General features: G+C 52.2%; 3 protein-coding genes across 7 annotated transcripts; 2 read left to right on the top strand and 1 right to left on the bottom strand.

Moving 5' to 3' along the window:
• The first annotated feature begins 356 nt into the window (after positions 1-356).
• On the top strand, positions 357-7,092 carry LOC147163324 (uncharacterized). 2 transcript variants are annotated; one of them, XM_086092213.1, is made up of 4 exons: positions 357-493; positions 1,266-1,880; positions 4,303-4,618; positions 5,900-7,092. In XM_086092213.1, the coding sequence occupies exons 2-4, from the start codon at positions 1,297-1,299 to the stop codon at positions 6,386-6,388; spliced, it is 1,389 nt and encodes a 462-aa protein (XP_085948339.1). In that variant the 5' UTR covers positions 357-493; positions 1,266-1,296; the 3' UTR covers positions 6,389-7,092. The 2 variants fall into 2 exon arrangements, with proteins under 2 accessions (XP_085948339.1, XP_085948340.1); XM_086092214.1 differs by lacking the exon at positions 357-493 and adding an exon at positions 641-762.
• Positions 7,093-8,570: 1,478 nt separating this feature from the next.
• Positions 8,571-11,083, bottom strand: prph2b (peripherin 2b (retinal degeneration, slow)). Its single transcript, XM_086093775.1, has 3 exons — positions 10,285-11,083; positions 9,090-9,336; positions 8,571-8,942 (listed from the first exon to the last, which is right to left on the bottom strand). Exons 1-3 carry the CDS (start codon positions 10,863-10,865, stop codon positions 8,745-8,747), a joined length of 1,026 nt encoding a protein of 341 aa, XP_085949901.1. The 5' UTR covers positions 10,866-11,083; the 3' UTR covers positions 8,571-8,744.
• A 758-nt stretch (positions 11,084-11,841) lies between these two features.
• tspan14 (tetraspanin 14) lies at positions 11,842-17,545 on the top strand. Of its 4 annotated transcripts, none has more exons than XM_086093607.1 (9): positions 11,842-12,265; positions 12,335-12,459; positions 13,860-13,940; positions 14,970-15,020; positions 15,084-15,230; positions 15,581-15,943; positions 16,036-16,086; positions 16,926-17,039; positions 17,188-17,545. In XM_086093607.1, exons 3-9 carry the CDS (start codon positions 13,860-13,862, stop codon positions 17,251-17,253), a joined length of 873 nt encoding a protein of 290 aa, XP_085949733.1. In that variant the 5' UTR covers positions 11,842-12,265; positions 12,335-12,459; the 3' UTR covers positions 17,254-17,545. The 4 variants fall into 4 exon arrangements, with proteins under 4 accessions (XP_085949733.1, XP_085949735.1, XP_085949732.1 ...); XM_086093609.1 differs by having other exon boundaries at positions 11,842-12,459; positions 15,581-15,751; positions 15,818-15,943; XM_086093606.1 differs by having other exon boundaries at positions 11,842-12,459.
• The last annotated feature ends 785 nt before the right edge of the window (positions 17,546-18,330 follow it).

Genomic DNA, 18,330 nt, shown 5'->3' with positions numbered 1-18,330 from the left:
TCTTCTTCTACTTGTAACAAAAGGCCCATCAGCCCTCAGTTTATAAATGTCTTCCAATTTGGTTTGTAAACTCATTAAGTGTTGTCACTGGTTTTCAGACATGTTATAAGGTGCTTTTTGTGATATTGCAGTTATTTCTGAAATGATACTTTCTTCTTCCGCCTTTTCAGCTTGAGTTATAGAACTCCCATTCGTTCTTCACAATTGAGTTCATTCGAGTTTAAAACGTTCCCAATTACAGCAGAATTTATTGTAATGACTTTATGATCTGTTGGTCCGTCTTGCTTTCGTCCCTTGGCATGGTGCTTCCGGATATGACCTGCCGTCCACTTCCTACTTGATGGTCGCGCTTTTACTTTGAAGGAGCGCTTCCGCTGCTAGCAACCATTTAATCGTTTCCCACAATGCTTTGTGTCCACGTCCGCTTCTTCCTGTTTATTGTGAGCGCCTCCGCCGGCAACCTTAAGCTTCTCATTTGACGTTTTCCTGCTCGGTGAGTTCCCAAAACGCCAAAGTTGATTGCGGCGAGTCGGCGCGCTGCTCATGGCGTCTTTTGTGCTTGCTTGACGCGCCGCCGCAAACCAGAAATGGGGGCGAGAGAAAAAAAAAAAAAAAAAAAAAAAAGCAAATCCTTCCGCCGTTTTCCTCGTCACTGCCGCCGAGCCCGGCCGAGCCCTGCAACTTCATTGGGGAAGGGCACAATTGTCTCGCGCCTTTTGCTACGGCGACTACGCCGACATTTGCGACGCTTGTGAACATTTGGTAGGAATTCGGCCGCGTTTCCGGAATGTTCGGCGCTCGAGCTAGCCGCCAATAAGTTGCCATAGAAATCCATTTGAATAATGGATGCGCCGCTCCGCCTGCCTGCTTTATGGTGACGTCACGGCGGGCGGCGAGCACTTGCTTGTCGGCGAGACTTGATGACAAGTGTGTCGTTTGGCCTCCTCCGAGCGCCAAGAACGTGACAAAGGTTTTACGCCGCGCTGCGGGAAATCTTTCCGAGTCAGGCGGCCCTAAAAAGCACACAGATCTCATCCACAAGCTTCTCTATTGAGCAAGTACAAACCTTGCAATACGAGCCAAAACGGGTACCTCGGCTTGAGTGACCTCTTCTCTTAATGGGGGCAAGGAGAGGCGATCTGGTTCGCCAGTTGCTCGTCCGTCTGTCCGTCCGTCCGTCCGTCCGTCCGTCTGTTTATCTGTGCGCTCCAATCATTTGTCGGCCTTCCCTGAAATTGACAGGACACGTGCCGTCTGTGTTTCAGCCGCTGGGACCGCCGGGCTCGCCACCTGACGATGGACGACTCCGAGGCGCAGCTGACCGTGTCAGAGGCGGACGCGCTTGGCGCCGACTTCATCACGGTGGAGTTGGACACGCAGCCCATCGAGTACGTGGTCAAATGGGCCGAGGTGGGCTCCAAGTTCACCATCTCGTGCGTCAAGAAAGACTCTGACGACCCGTCGGAGCTGAGCGGCGAGCAGCTGAAGATGGAGGCGGAAGAGGCCTTCTTCGCGCCCTACGAGGAGGTGTACCCCTGCGAGGTGACCGAGCAGAGCGTGGAGATCAAGATGGAGTCGGACGACGACGACGACGACGACGACGAGGGGCACCACCAGATCCTGGTGGAGGTGGGCGGCCAGCCGGACGGCGAGGCCGACTCGGACCAGGCCGACACGGAGCCCGACGAGCGGCGCTATCGCTGCGGCTACTGCGGCAAGTGCTACAGCCACGCCTCCAGCCTGTACCGCCACCAGCAGACGCATACCGCCAAGATGGCCACCGCGCCCGCCTCGGCGGCCGCCAAGCGCGCCCTGGAGCCCGCGCACCAGGACGCGCGCTACACCTGCCAGCACTGCGGCATGACCTTCAAGGGCAGCAGGTGGGTGATTTCTCCCCTTGCCTGCCCCCCCCCCCCCCCCCGCATTTGCAATGCTAAAATTGCTTTTGCCGTCGAGTCAATTGCAAAATCCTTTTTTGAAGCCATTCCTGTTTGTTTCACGATGACAACATTTGCGCAATATCACCCGGAAGGTGGCGAGCCCGACGCTGAGTTTAAGGGCTCTGCCGATGAATTGGCTTCCTCTTCAAACGTTGGCCTAAAAGTTTGGTTATGATCATGACTCCGGAGAGTTCATTGGAGTTCATCGGAGCCGTAGCTAACGAGCGGCTAGCGGGAGAAAAAAAAAAGCAGAAGGTGACAAGCGACGGGAGCCCGAATGACGGGGAAGGTAAGCAGCGGTCGGTCGAGCCATTGGCTCCGGCACTTACTCGCAAGCGCCACTAGGGCTAGCGACCTTTGGCAAACTTGTCATTCCGCTATGCGTCGTTGGAAGACGGTGGCCGCCGGCCAAACATGTTGGCGTCGTATTCGGCTGACGGCGCACCAAGCTTTTGTGTGTTCAATATGACGCACGTTCAACTATTGCTAACGCAAACACGCATGAGAAGGACGAATGTCCTTCCAACTTCATCCATTGAATGCATTTTGTGGGCGTCCAAATTTCCAAAAGGAAAGTGAATTTTTTATTTTCGGGAAACAATCGGCCCTCACTATTTTCAGAAGTCCCAGGCACGAGTGAACATTTACGTCTAATTGACGCCACTGAATTGTGCATTTTTCATCATATTTTATACATGATCGATTTTTCAAAATAGATTTTTTTTCATGCCAAAAATGGGCCCGGGTCTGCAAAAATGCCACTTGTCAACGGAGGGCTCCCGGGGCGGCATGGCTCAGTGGTAGACTGGTCGTCATCCGAAAAGCCTCTGTCTTGCGGCTGCTGCGGCAAGAATAATGCTACATTCACACCAAAAGCGAGACGCGATCTTTGCTAGCGTTTTACCGCACAGACTTTTTTTAGAACGATTGGCGCTCATTCGTGCTTTCACGCACACCGGAGAGGAGAAGGCGTGTCCCTTGGTAAACGACGACTGGAGAGCACTTGAGCGAGTCAACAAGAGAGCACCGCCGACTAATTCCACTTCTTCGCCTTTTTTGAAGTTCGTGATTTTTAGCACCAACGCTTTTTTAGTGGCAATCCGGCGGCCGTCATTTGCGCTAAATAACTTTGGCGTGAATGATAAACACAGCAAGTAAATACACTTAGCAGCACGTGTATGCTACTTCCTTGCTCACCATTCGGTCCCGGCTGGCTGTGTTGTTGGGTTCGGGGTGAAGACGGACATGACGCTGTGTGTAGCGTAGCCCGTACTCAAAGCCGATTGGCCACCGCGAGGCGAAATGCAAAAAAAGGTTCAAATTTGTCAAATATGTCAAATATGCCAGTGTGCGCATTTCGCTGCGCCGCACCGAGTCCCAACGCTTCAAACTGCTGGTCCGCGCGAAAGCACATTGACTATAATGCAAACGCGCCACCGTACCCCCCCGCTTTTGGTGTGACTGCAGCTTAAGGGTCAGCATTGTTTTGGATTGATATTGAAATCCTGATGAATAAAAAAAAAAATTAACCGCTGAACTGCTACTTGATGCTGATGTCCTGAATGAGTCACGAATGGAAAGCGCAGCATAGAAACCAAGTAGCATTTAGCATAATGTGGCGGACGCGGATCAGGAGGTGGAGCTGCTCGTCCGGTAACTGGAAGGTCCGCTGTTCGATTCCTGCTTGTGTCCTTGGGCAAGACACACACACACGCTCAACGCAGGTCTACAGATGGTGCTAATGTTTGGTGGTGGTGGGAGGGGCCGTAGGCGCACACTGGCAGCCGCGCTCCGGTCAGTCTGCCCCATGGCAGCTGCGGCTACGGTCGTAGTTGAGCGCCACTGACCAATGTGTGAATAATGTATCCATTGCGAAGAGTCCTGAAAATCTGATGCTTGATGATGATCGATTGTGATGATGTCACATGCTTTGTGCACGCGGCAACGCGGCGCGTTTGGGCCACTTTGACTCAAAGGTGGGCAACTTGCAAACGTACAAACGTGGCCGTTGGACACTGGAATGTTTTTTTTCTGTCGTGACGATGAGAAAGCAACATCTGGGCTGTTCACAAGCCAATCGTCTTCACACTGGGTTGGGCTTTGAATTCAAAGCAAGCGTGGTGAAGCAGCACCCCACTGTTATGCTGCACACCATTGGAAGAAGCGACGTGAAGTGTAAATGCTTTTCAATCCAGCTTGCAAACTTTTGCTGAAGATTTTGATTTCTTGACCTCCAAATGTTTCATGTTGCCACAGGAGGGAAGTTGCCCGGCGCCTGCCTGGCGCCTGCGTGCGTGCGTGCGTGCGTGCGTGCGTGCGTGTAACGCCCGTGTAACGCCCCACCCACTTGTTTGTGCCTCAGGATGCTGGGGAGTCACCTGCGGCTGCACGGCAAGCGGCGCATCCACCCGTGCAACATCTGCGGGAAGGAGTTCAACCACAGCTCCAGCCTGTCCCGACACCGCCTCATCCACAAGAAGGGCAAGGACGGCGCCCCGGCCCTCGGCCACGCCCACGGCGCGCCCGCCCGCTCGGCCCATCGGCCCTCGCTGAAGGGCAAGAAGGCCAAGCGGCGGAGGCCGTCGGCGGCCCTGATGCAGGCGGCCGGAGACAAGTTCTACGCCTGCCCGCAGTGCGAGATGAGCTTCCGCACCTCGGCGGCGCTTTCCAAGCATCAGGTGAGCCCTCGTTTGCCGCTCGGAAACTTTCCACCGGAATGCCCACGGCTTGTCCCGCCGCCTTGCCAGCGCCGGCCAGTCGGCTTGATTGAAGGGCGGCGAATGTCAGCGGCGGCCGTTCGACCAGCGTCACGACTTCTGCCTGCTGTTGCCGGCCACAATTGCGGCCAGCCGCTCCAGCCTAAAAAGTTTGACGCCAGCGTTGACCCAACGGCACAAATGCCAAATACGGGCGTCTTCCGACGCACGCCAAATCGGCGTCTGCCTTTTTTGTCGACACTTTTAAAAGCAAATGTTGGTCTTCGTTTGCAAAAAAAGATGTTGCGCGTGCCCACCGGTAAACGGACCTCATTTTTGCTGTCCACCAAAAAAGGTACGCCAGGGCATCCTCGGGCTCGCATTGCAAACGTCACGGCCGAGCGCCATTCTGCTTTTGGCCACGTGACGTCACGTGCGTAACGCGAGCCTTAGGGCACTTTGACGTTGGTTGCGGTCCAGGCCAGAGGGCCAAATGCGATGGCTGAAAACGGGCCCATTTGTCCACGTCCTCCCTGAGGCGGGCTGGACGGCGCTTGAACGTTTTCCCGCCCATTTTACATGGGCTGGCTGCACCTCAACAAAATGGTGGCTTCCAACCAGACAAATTGACCGGCTTGCTCGTAGAAGCCATGGACCCGAAATTCACAATTGGCAATTGCGCTTGGATTTGAGGTGGCAAACGGGAAGCGGAATTGAAATTGAAATCGCAAAAAAGCAATTGCTGCCAAATGATGTCTTTCATGCAAATACGATTGCGAGCAGTCAAGTCAAGTCTGCTCAGAGAAAGCAGATGATTGAAATGGTCCAAATGTTTGGATGTCAGGACGGGACAAAGCCGCTGAATGACAAAACATTTGAGCAGCTGTTTTCCGATCACATGCAACAACTTGAGCCTGTCAAGTCGCCTCATCGGTGATGAGTGCAAAAAGATGCTTTGGAATTGGACGGACGGACGGACGGACGTCGTCGTACGTCGTCGTCGTACGTCACCGTCACGCTTTCCAGCATGAAGGACATTTGGACTGCATGTCGGTGTCCGTCCTTCCGTTGGGAAGGAAAATGGAGGTTGCGGCTGGTGAGCTGAATCCATTTCAATTCCGCTTCCCGTCATTGCACTTGATCCGTTGAATCGTGAATTGGGCTTCAGATCGGCAATTCCTGCGGAAAGTTTCCAGCCTGCTCTTTTTCTCCAAGTGTGCCGGAGATTGCGTGTAAATGTCGGGCGACTTTGCAACCGCGCAGGTGACGCACGTGAAGGAGCTTCTGGACAGCTACGCCCAACCCGGCAAGGAGAACATGGCCGAGAGCTCGTCGGACCTGAAGATCCGCCTCAAGTTGTGCTCCCGCGACAAGCCCAACTTCTACACGCTCTGCAAGAAGAACCGGCGCCGTCGCGCCAAGCGAGGCCCCGACGCGCTCCACGACCAGGACGAAGAGGAGGACGGCGACGACGACGGCGCCGGCGCCCCGGAGAGTCACGGCTGCGGCCTGTGCGGGAAACGCTTCAGCCACACCTCCAGCCTGGCGCGCCATCAGCTGAGCCACCAGCTGGCGGCGGCGGCGGACGGCGGAAAGCGAGCCAAGGCCAAGAGCAAGACCTTCACCTGCGCCGCCTGCAACAAGACCTTCATGCACTCGTCCAGCTTCTCCCGCCACAAGAAGGCGCACCTGGGCGCCGCCAAGAGGGCCATCCTCGATGAGACGGCGCCCATCGAGTCAGACTCCGACTGACTGCCGCAGGCGGCTTCTGCTCGGGCGGGGCGGCGAGTGTACATAGCAAATGTGGTCGGAAGGTCGCCCGCCCCAACAATCCTGACGAACGGGACCTTCTGCTCGAACCTTTTTGGGTTGTTTTTTTGTCTCTGCCGGATATAATTGAATGGAAAAGGCGACGGCCGCATTTCCACGCCACATCTGCCCGCCTCCTTCCCACGCCACATCTGCCCGCCTCCTTCCCATCGGCCGCTTGTTCCGTTTGTTGATTCCGTGTTGTGGTATGCATGAAGCTGCTCGGCCATCTTTGTAGTTTTGGGTTGCCGGCGCGTTTGGGAATTTGGAACAATGTTGACAAAACGATTTCAATGTCCGTCACGCCAGTTGCTTGCGAAGCGGCGGCGCCATCGTCGTGTTCAGCAGCAGCAAGGTCCCAAATGGTCCCAAATGGTCCCAAATGGTCCCAAATGGTCCCAAATGGTTCCATCCTCACCTTTCACCAATCTTTTTATCCACCACTAATTGGTCCGTTTGTACAGCAAAGGTGGCGCGTTGTTGACATTGACGTCCCGGCTGAAAGTTTTGTTTGAAAAAGAGGAGAGAAAAAAAAGCTTGTGGTTGACCTTTAGCCTCCATGTTGTATTGCATCAGTGTCGTGTTTGCTAATTAGCACAAAGCCTTGACGTGTTCATTTTGTAATAAATCTGGAAACTGAAGCCTCACTCCTGTTCTTAAGTTGCAAAAATGCTGCCGAAAGTTGCCACTCCTGCTCGGTGGGCGGGCATTTTGCCGCTCGCCGCGTCTTTACTTTGCCGTGCAGAATTTCCGGTGCCGCCTCGTCGAGCAAGCGCTCGTCGGAGGGCACCCGTGCTGAAGGGCACCCGTGCTGAAGGGCTGCGCTTTGCCAAAGACGTGACGATGAATACGGCTTCCTTTGTGAGAGTCGTGACTCCTTTCCATCCATCCAGTCTCAGACTTTTATCTGGGGTGGGGTCGCTTGGGCAGGGAAGGCGGGCCCGACCGGTCTCCCCCAGCCATTTGGTCCATGATCCCGAGGTGTTCCCGGGACAGCCGGATCAACTGAGCTGACGATGACATTGGTGGCGCGTTTCGAAGCCCAGCGCCGCCGCCGCCGTATGCGGAGACTACTGGGATTCTCCAATCTTGGTCCTCGGGGGCCAGAACTCCTGCAGGTTTTTGAAGGTTGCGGCCTCCGATGCAACTGATTCTGAAGACCGGGATCGTTATCGGGCTTGTGTGGAACTTGCCGATGAGCTGATTATAGGAATCAGCTGTGTTGGAGGACGGAAACATCTCAAACCTGCTGGACTGCGGCCCTTTAGGACCAGGATCGGGAAATCCTGGCGTAGACCAACGCCACTGCGGCACAATGACACAAGTTCACTTTTGAGGTCTCCATTGCGAGCAGTCACGGTTACCTTTTTTGTTCGCTAACCAGTGCTAAATAATCCACCCACAAACAGTGCTTGCGTGCACGTGTGTGCGCGTGCGTGCTTGCGTAGGTAGGGCCGTGAATGATTGACACAGGCATTGGTCACGCCTTTTACCACAAGTCTCTGATTGGCTGGCAGTGTGACAAGTTTTAAAACAAGCAAAAATAACCTTGGAGGCCCAAAATGGATGAAAAGATCATTTGAAGAATATTCCACTGTCCGCTTTGGACTTATGTGACGCAAAGTTTGCCGTTGGTCAAATGAATTGTGATGAGATTCTGGCAGTGGGAAAGAGCGCCCTCTGGTGGCCACATGGATGTCTGCGTCAGCCGCGAGTCAGTCACGTGGTCAGCCACTCATCCCAGCCAGCTCGTTTGCTTGATTTTTGACTTCAGTTCAGAGGTCACTCATGACCTGTTAGCAGCCTCACAATTGAAGAAATTCAAAAATGAACGGTCACCATGAGGAAGGTCCGAAGAGCAGGTGGAAGTCGAGTAGTATTCGCGATCGTGCACACACATGCGCACATGCACGCGCATTCTCCTGGACGCGAGCAAAAATGAGGCCGACACTTTGTTGTCAATCACAATCTCTTTATACTTTTGCCACTAAAATCTCTGCCAAACAAGAAAACACAACAAATCTCTGTCTACAAAACATGAACGTACTCGTGTGTGTGCGCGCGCGCGTGTGTGCGTGAGTGGATGCTGCAAAAGTTTAAAAAAAATATATATATCCGTTTGAGCTGTAATAAGAACTTGCATGATTTTATTTTCATCCGTTACTCTTGCGATGTTATTTACAGTGTGAGACTGCAAAAGTGTTCAAATAGAAGTGAAGATGATATAAGGTGGCACCATGTTTGTCATGTGCTTATTTACATTGTGTGCGTGTGCGCGTGTGTGTGTGCGCGTGGTCGTTTATGCGTCGGCCGCCTCATCCCCCTCCTGGACGTGGTTGGACTTTCCCAGCGTCTTGATTTTGGCCAGCGTCTCCACCAGCGTCTCTTTGACGCTCTTCTCCAGCAGCCAGCCTTCGCTCTCGCATTCGGGGTTCTCGGGGTCGCTCATGGTCTCCAGAGCCGTGCTCAGGTACTTGAGGCCCGCCATGTCCGCACACTGCATCACACACAGAGAAGGGCGGGCGAGGGAGACTTTCACACAACGGCAGTACCGTGAATGCAATTGCATCGACTACGGCGAAACGCGCCCGCCGCCGCCGTCCAGGCCGAGCTGAACGCGGCATTTCCGAAGAGGAAGACTCACCTGCAGCACAACGGTGGCGGCGACCAGCACGCCGATGGCGGTCATCAGGCAGCTGAAGTAGGCGAAGAGGGCCTCGCGGCAGCCCCGCGTCCAGATGTTGAGCTCCTCGCTGCGGTGGTTGTAGTCGTAGTGGGCCGAGTTGTTGGTCAGGTGGTGCTGGATGCAGGGGCGAGGCGAGCCCGGGTTGCAGCAGCTGAAGGGGACGCTGTCCATCAGGAACTTTCCGTCCACGTTGCTCATGACGCGACTGCAAAGCAAAGGCCGGCGCGCGTCAATTCCGACCCGACTTTGGACTCCAGCTCGGACCGAAGTCGTACGCTAACAACTTTGCGCGAGGAACTTCATTTCGTGCTTTTGCTGCCCTAACCTTTTGGGACGCGTTCTGGCCGAGAAGGCCTGAGTTCCTTCAGTGCCCCTCCCACCGTATTTGGTGACTCATTGGCCAGTGTGGTTTATTTGGACCCGTGATTGGCCAACACATGGCGTGGAAAGTGGCCTGCGCTCTTTGAGCAGTCAGCTTGTTTGGCTTTTTTGAAAGGTTTGAGAGGACATTGCTCGTACCGTGGATGGCGACGCGTTGCGCGGTGTCAGCGGCTTCTATCGAAGGCACACGTGTCAAGATCCGGCCCCGGGGGGCCCCGAGTCCTGCGTGTTTTCCATGTTTCTCTACTCCAACGCACCTGCTACAATGATCAGGATCATCGTCAGGCTCAAGTAGGCCTCAGCTGTGCTGAACGTGGGAAACCTGGAAAACATGCAGGACTCAGGACTTTGGCACCACCGATCTAAGGTGTGACGGACGCAAGCCCGCCCGAAAGGTGTCGGAACTTTGAGCCGAGATGCGCGCGCCGAGATGGCTTTGCGTTTTGGAAGCGGCCTAAGTCACGCCAGAGCGGACACGAGGCCCGGCGCGTGCCAGGGCCCGTCGGGACGTCATTGACCTTGTCATGTTGGAAAAGATCACACGCTGGCAGATTAAGGATTTAGAAGAACTCTCACCTTCTAATCCTCCTTCATCCTGCGCTGACCTGATTCTCATTAGCTGCCGGCTATTCTATTGTAAGGCCGAATGGAGCATTTGTTTGGCGTTTTGGGGCCAGCGCGCTCCCGACGGGCGCCGGGCGACGGGCGCCGGGCGACGAGCGCCGGGCGACGGGCGACGAGCGCCGGGCGACGGGCGACGGGACTCACTCACTCTTTGACCTCGCCGTTGCTCATGTCCAGGTAGCGGTTGCTGATCCACTGCACCTCGAACCAGTCCCTGAAGTTGACGTTGCCGCAGCAACGGAACTCGATCTGCGTCAAGTCCAGCGTGCGTTTCATGAAGCAGCGTCCCGGCGTGTCGGTGTCCTTGTAGAAGCGGACGCTGTTCTTCAGGCCCTGCGACAGCGTCAGGTAGACGGCGAACTGCATGAGGAAGCAGAGCAGCGCCAGCAGCAGCAGCAGCACGTTGAAGGCGCAGCACAGCAGCAGGAACTTCCTCAGCATGGGCTTCCACTTGGAGTACTTGAGCGGGTCCAGCGAGTCGTGGCACACTTTGCCGCCAAAGGCGTTGACGGCGGCGACCAGCAGACCCGCCAGGATCAGCAGGTTGGGCACCAGGTGGCTCTCGCTCTCGTCCATCAGCTCGCTTCTCTTGCGCAGCTCCACCTTGAAGAAGACGCCCAGGCCCAAGAGGGCGACGCCCGCCAGGACCGACAGCCAGTAGAGGATCCACAGGCCCTGGGCCAGCTTGACCCGCTTCTGCAGGTTGAACTTGACCGGCATGAAGGGCATCTTGAGCAGGCGGGTGGCGGACAAACCTTGGCGAAGCTTGAAGTTTCTTCAGCAGTCAGCCTGCGCATCCGTCAGGCCAGGCCGTGCTGGCGGTGGGCCGGGGGGGCTCCCATCGCGCGCAGCCGCCGCAACTCTCAACTTGTCGGCCGCAAAGTCTTGGCGTGGCTTCTCCGAGCTTCGCTGGCGGCACAAAGTGGCCCGTGTCGGCTCCTTGAGCCCCCAAGCCAATTAGCTGAGCCCATAAGCGGGCTTACGCTAATTGGGGGCGGGGCGGGGCGGGGCGGGGCGGGGCGGGGCGTGCCGTCATGGTGTGGAAATCTACCCGCTGTAGCTAGCTGATTCTCAAGCTGGGTGGGGGCCGCGGGAAATGATCCTATTTCACTTATTTGCTCCCAAAACCAGTATTTGATACTCGTAATTGGTTTGATCGGTGCCACTGATGTATCGTGATGGGGGCGGCGGCGGCTGGCGGAGTGATCACAATTTTTTTAACAAGTGGACGCTATGTGCTTATTTGAAGTCCCCCTGTTTCTTTTATCGCTCAGTTCCTTAGACTCCAAATTTTCATTTGGCAGAGACATCTTTTGTTGAATTGCGGGTTTAATAAAAAAAATATATACACGTTTCCTCCTGTAAACATCATGAAGCATATGATTTATTTATACATGTATTTTGGGCAAGTTGTAAAATGTCTGAAGTCCTCTTGTTTATGTTTAACAAATTTCTAAGATCGTATACCGAAAAACGTTTGTTGCGAGTAGTAATATGGCGGCTTCAAAAGTCTTGACCTATCAGCTATCAAGTAATATATACAGATCAGTGCTCGTCGACCACGTCCCTGCAAGCCGTTGACGCCACAGGCCGCCATTTTACCACTCGCAGCTCGCGGGCAGACAAATGTATACAGTCGATTAGACATAGACATTTCGTAGGCTCTTGGTCACTATTAACAAGAGGACGGTATGTGCTGGTTTGAAGTCCCCCTTTTTCTTTTATCGCTCAGTTCCTTAGACCCCAATATTGGATTTGGCAGAGGCATCTTTTGTTGAATTAGTTATAATTCTTTCATAACAATTATACAAGTTTCCTCCTGTAAACATCAGCAAGCATATCATTTATACATGTATTTAAGGCAAGTTGTATAATGTCTAAGTACTGTCTAGCGTCGTCCGAGAAACATTTCTTGGGAGTGGTAATATGGCAGCCTCGCGGCGTCAAAAGTCTTGGCCAATCAGCTATCGGCTGATATCCAGTTTGACGTACAGATTGGTTCAAACCCCGAAACGTGCTTGTTTTTTTCTTCTTCGTGTCCTTATTGCGGACGAATGTGATCAAAGCTGGAGCTCGAGCGCCCCTTCGATGCTCCAGTCGCCAATTCAAATGTTGTGCTCGTTGTCCAAGTGAGCCGCCGCCTTCATCAAGTCTTTTAATGGTCCACCCACTTGATCCACTTCCTTCCACTTTTCTAGTATCGTGACGAAACCTTCAAAACACACACACGCGCGCACCGGAAAATATTTTCCTGTCGTCATCTTGACAGCAAAAGCCAAGCAAAAAGTTGAGCAGACTTCTTATTGAGGACCTTCGACCCGAGGTGAGTTGGACCACTTTTTTCTCTTCTTTCTTTGACTTCCTTCACGCCCTCGTTGGCGGCTAATTTTGCTAACGTTAGCTGCTTCCGGTGTTCTGCGAATAAAGTCAACTTGATAAAAACACGAATTCAATAATCAAAAGAAGTTTGACGCTTAACATCGAGATCCTGTCCTGGAAAAAGGATGACGTCAGCCTTGTTTCTTTAGTTGTACATTTGAAATGCGTGCTGCATCTTCAGTATAAACATTATTTTTAAAATTATTATTCGCTCTCGCTCTTTATAAATTAAAGGATGACATGAAAATAGCTTCCTAAAGTTGTAAGACAGAAAACAAAGTGGCCTGCTCATTATTTACGCGATGTTCCAAACTGTTCGCATCTTTGGCTTTTCTTGTTGCTTTGAACTGTGCTGGGATTGGAAGCAGCAACCATCGGCCATCGCAGTACACAAGATGGAAACGGATGTCCCGAATCTTCCTTCCCTTTTCCGGACGCGTGGAGCCGATATAAAAAAAAAAAAAGGTCATACAAGTGAAATATATTTGGACTCTTTTTTTTAATATATATATATACATTTTTTTTAAAGATATATCCAATGCTAGAGGTTGCAATCTTGCTGCACACCAAGTCCATACAGGGTTTGTGTCGCCGGTACCGATACTTTTCAGATAATGAAGGTGGACGGCATTGGCATCAACAAATTGCTACGTGATCTTTCCTTTTATATTATTAGCTAAAAACCAGGACACGAGGAGGTCAAAGTTTATTAGTAAATAGAAAATACAACTTCCCACTCCATATATTGTCACGTCTGAATCTTTTTTTCTTAGATAAGCAAAGTGCAAAAAAGTTGTTAATGGGGGGAAAAAATGCTATTTTCCCCAAAGTACTCTTCAAAAAATGAAAGAAAATTCTCCCTTGATTGCAAGATGGTCACGCCAGAAGAAAGATGCGAAAAGCAATTCCTTTTCCAGGAGGTTGCGCGTTGAGAGAATTGAAAAGAAAAGTCGAATATTTCCTGGTTGTGGCTCGCACCGCAAAGTCACGTGACGGCACCAAATCGGAGCAAGTCGTTGCGCGGCGGCCGGTTTGAAGGAAATGCCGGCAGAGCCAAAGTGAAAGGAACGCTCGCCATCGCGTTGCGCTCGTATTGATACTGACTTGCTATCAACCATTCTGGATGGATCCGCTGGGTGAGGCCAAAGCGGGTCAGGATTTCCAAGTGATTGGGAGAAGTTCCGCATGAATTGCTGAAACTTGATTGGGGCAGGCGGAGGTGGGTGGGGCCTGTTTGCCGTTTGCGGCCAAATGTCCCAAAAGGTCAAGTCGGCTTGCGCAAAATGTTGTCAGCAAATTTCCAGCGCTTGAATATTGCTCCTGATGTGCGCGTTTGTTCAGCAGATGTACTATTATCGCTATGACAACGCCGAGGTCAGCTGCTGCTACAAATACCTGATGTTCACCTACAACGTCATCTTCTGGGTGAGTTTCTTCCTCTTCGCTTGGCACGCATGCACATCCTGGTGCGGCGAGCAGGTGCCCGCCACAGACGCATTCCTGTGGAAATGCCGGCTTTTTGTCGTCATATTCAGGCGCTCGTCCAGAAATCTGAATATCCTGAAAAAGTGGAATCATTTCTGTCATTCCATTCAAAAAGTCAAACTTTCATAGATGATAGATTGCAGGGCTCACAACTTAAGCAGTTTCAAGTATTTATTTGTTTGTATTTACATTATTTGGGCTCCCAGCTCATAAAAGCCATGACAACAGGATGTCAAAAAATTGGAATAATGTGAAGAAATCACCTTGCATACTTGCCAGTGTTTTGCATGGAGAGAGAAAAAGAAGATGGACGGAAGGAAGGAAGGAAGGAAGGTATTTTCAAAACGCTATTTCAATCTTCAATAGTTGATGGGATTCCCTTTGCCTTAACGAGTGCCTCGATGCTCCGTGGCGTTGCCCGGCGTTCTTGGAAGTCCAGGCTTTATTGATGCTTGCTGCCAACTCTTTGTTTTTGAGTCTGGTGGCCTTCATTTTCCTCTTGATACTGTATTACGAGAGGAAAACGAGGGCCGCAATCCAGCATCATCAAGAGGAAAACGAAGGCCGCAATTAAGCATCATCAAGAGGAAAACGAAGGCCGCCAGAGCCCGAAACAAAAAGCTGCCAGCAAGCATCAATGAAGTCGGGCTTCCAAAAACTGCCGGCAGCTTTGATCGTTTGAGAGAAATAAAGATCCCATCAAAAGGAAGAACGTGACCTTGCTGTCCCAATACTTTTGGAGGGGATGTACAAAGTTCAATCAAGGCGAGCTTGCGTCTGCTGACGTCCTTCATGAAGGTTGCCGGCAGCAAAAGTCACGGGCGGACAGACGGCAAATGTTGCTCCTTTGTGTTTGGCTCAGCACCAAAGCCACTCATTTGTATTTTTGTAAACGTGTCCTGTCCTGTCCTGTCCTGTCCTGTCCTGTCCTGTCCTGTCCGTCTGTCTGTCTGTCTGTCTGTGTTGCAGCTGGCCGGTGTGCTCTGCATGGCGGCGGGCTTTTGGGCGTGGAGCGAGAAGGTAAAAGCTGAAAGCAAAGCTGGAAGATGGCGCTGGCGGATCAGCGTTGTGTTTGTTCCTCAGGGGGTCCTACTGGACCTGACGCAGGTGACCCGTCTGCGCGGTTTGGACCCAGTGTGGTTGCTGCTGCTGGTGGGCGTCGTCACCTTCATCCTGGGCTTTGCGGGATGCGTGGGCGCGCTCCGCGAAAACATCTGCTTGCTCAAGTTTGTACGTCAAAAGATGCGCCAAGCGGCAGAGATAGATTCCCTTTCTCTGCCGCCTGGCACGCCGGCCGAACCGGGGCCAGGGCGAGAGGCGGGGTCCCACCCGGACCGGCCTGGCCGCCAGCCAATGACGAGGCCCGTGAGGGCGAGCGGCGCCACTTGTTCGTCAAGCTGAATCTTTGGAAGGAGGAAGGTAGCCGGAAAAAAAATGTCTCCGGCAAAGGCAGGCAAGCCGCAGTCTTGATTGGAACCCCGATCTCTGCCCAACGTGGGCCCAATGTCGGCCGCGTCGTTCCCATGATTGACAACAAATGTAGCGATCGTTGAAATGCGGTTTTCGTGCCTGCCGCTCAGTTTTCCGTCATGATCGGCTTGATCTTCCTGGTGGAGCTGGCGGTCGCCGTGCTGGCCGTGCTTTTCCAAAGTCAGGTGCGAGAATGGATCAACGGCTTGTTCCTGGCCAACGTCAAAGCGTACCGAGACGACATCGACTTGCAGAACCTGATCGACTCGCTGCAGAGAACGGTAAGCTGCGGCCGGCGTGCGGCGACGCTCCGCCGTATGAAACGCGGGGCCTTGTTTGTGGTGCAGAATCACTGCTGCGGCGCGCGGGATCCCGACGACTGGGACGTCAACGTTTACTTCAGCTGTAACGCAACGCATACCAGCAGAGAGAAGTGCGGCGTTCCCTTCTCCTGCTGCGTGGCCGATCCCGCCGTGAGTGCGCCCGCCGCCCGCCGCGCCTTCCTCGTCTTCATCATCACGTTGCACGTGCCAACGTCGGACTCAAACCTGCTTTTGCTCTCCAGGACTCGGTGCTCAACACTCAGTGTGGCTACGACGTCAGAAAGAAAGCCAAGGTGAGGCCGGTGCCGGTCTTCATGCGGTCCGGGTCCTCATGGGGTCCGGGTCCTTTCCGTTGTCTGTGCCAGATTGTATCGGGGTCGCCTACTGATGACGTCACGCTAAAGGATTGTCTGGAAATTGTCCGTCTGCAATCGTTCAATAAAGTTATATGGAAAAAAATCATCCGCTTGACGTCAAAACATCGGAAAGGAAATATTAAAGTTGTCATTTTAGTAACAAATGTTATGGACTGAAATTGAAACTAAGAATATAAAAGCTGGATGCTTTAAGACTGAAGAAATCAAACAATCGATTGAAGCGCTTGACGAAGACGTCAGAACGGCAGCGAACCAAACGTGCCATTCAGAAGTGTTCGCGCTTGGTTTGCTTTCTTTTATAGCAGTTCACAAAAACAGTCTTAATAATAATAGCAACATATTGGCAGATCTAAACTGATAATATTTGTCACATCTCAGTAAATGAGTTTGTGTATTTATCATTTATTCAATCTGTTTGATTATTCTTGCCTTTATATTCTTCGGCTTATTTACGTTTTGACAATTTCACTTCATACATTTTGTTATTTAAATGACATCTTAAATATGATCTTTCCGATGTTTGACGTGCGCTGGATGACTGCCAGCCAATCGCGTAGCGCGACGCGTCGGTTGGCCGACCTCGATACCACCCGGCAGCCCCGTCACGTCTCGTACCGTCTCGCGGCGAGCGGACTGTTGCCGTCGGATGAACTGACGAGAGGCCAAACGTCATCCATTGGACGCTCCCAAAAGCCAAGGTGACATCACTTCCTGTTTAGCGGTGCTGACTGTGCAAAACGTTGTGGCGCTCTCAGGGCCAGTGGCCGGACGACATCTACGTGAAAGGTTGCGTGGCGGCGCTGGAAGACTGGTTACCTGCAAACCTTTACACGCTGGCGACCGTCTTTGTCGTCATCTCGCTGCTGCAGGTGCGAGTGCCACAAAGGCCACACACACACACACACACACACATTCAATGAAAAGAGAATTTGGGACAAGATTAAGCGGATTAACAACGTGATGAAAGTGCCGAGAGATGTGCAGTATGAAGTGTAACGTCTGTGTGCTGCCCGTCAGATGGCGGGCATCTACCTGGCCAGGTCGCTCATCTCGGACATTCAAAAGGTGCGCTTGTCTTACTGAATGAACGGACGGCGGACGGACGGCGGACGGGATGACTTTGCTTGAGGTGCGCAGCGCCGGCAAACGGTCGCCAGTCGAGCTGCAGCCGATTTTGCCTTTTGGATCTTTCGTCCGTTCGGGGTCGCACGTGACGGCGGACTGATGTCACGTGACCACGCCATGTCGCTCCGATGCGCAGCAACCTGAAGACAAACAGGAAGTGACGCACTGGATTCCTTAAGCTCCGCCTTCTTGCATTTGTACAGTGAAATGTGAACGTGTTAATCATATTAAAGCATCTTTTTATACGCTGGTTGTGCTCCTAATTGAAGGCTTGTTACTTACCCACAATCCATTGTGCTTTGACATCATGGGGGAGGTCGAGTGCAATTTTCCTGATTGTCCCTGTTGGATTATTAACATTGTTTTTCTGTTTCAATATATATTTTTCAAAGTGTTTTTGATTTTAGTTAGATAAATACAACTGTTCCCCAAATGTTAGTTTATCTGTGGTCTTGGTCCTCTTCCCTGTCAATAGTGAGGTGTCTGATTTAATCTAAACAAGAAGTGTTTGAACTAAAGGTCGGTCCATAAAACAACCCTGGTGCTAGGAGGTGGTGGGGGTCAGGTGTTTTACCCACATCCTTTGAGTTGATCAAGACACATCCTGAAGAAAGACTAAGGGGGGATGGGTAGACTTTAAGACTCTTGTTTTGACAGGATGTGCCACATGGGTTGGGCTATGCCTGGAAGGGCAAAATTTACTTCTTATCAATAAAGGGGGGAGGGAACTGAGATATGTATAAAGGAGTGAGGATTTTTAGAAAATGTTACACTTCTGGGACCAGGGCTATTTGAGCCGGGTTCTAGAGATGCCTTTCAGACTCTGAAATAAAGCTAGCAAAACTTCTCCACAAGACGTCAACTTTGAATTTTATTTGAACACGCAGAAATCAAAGAAATGATTTCCAACATCCCAAAGGGAAATGGAGCGGTCCACATTACGCTTGCTGCTAATTGGGTAGAACCCCACTTCCATCTTTGTGGGTGGGGGTGTTGACTGTGTTAAGTTATTAACATTGTTTTTCAGTTTCAATT

This window comes from Leptonotus elevatus, chromosome 13 (assembly GCF_054856555.1).
Source record: "Leptonotus elevatus isolate MCC_2025b chromosome 13, RoL_Lele_1.0, whole genome shotgun sequence".
Lineage (NCBI taxonomy): Eukaryota > Metazoa > Chordata > Actinopteri > Syngnathiformes > Syngnathidae > Leptonotus > Leptonotus elevatus.
The sequence above is the reverse complement of the archived record's forward strand: the minus strand, read 5'-3'. Positions and strand labels throughout refer to the sequence as shown.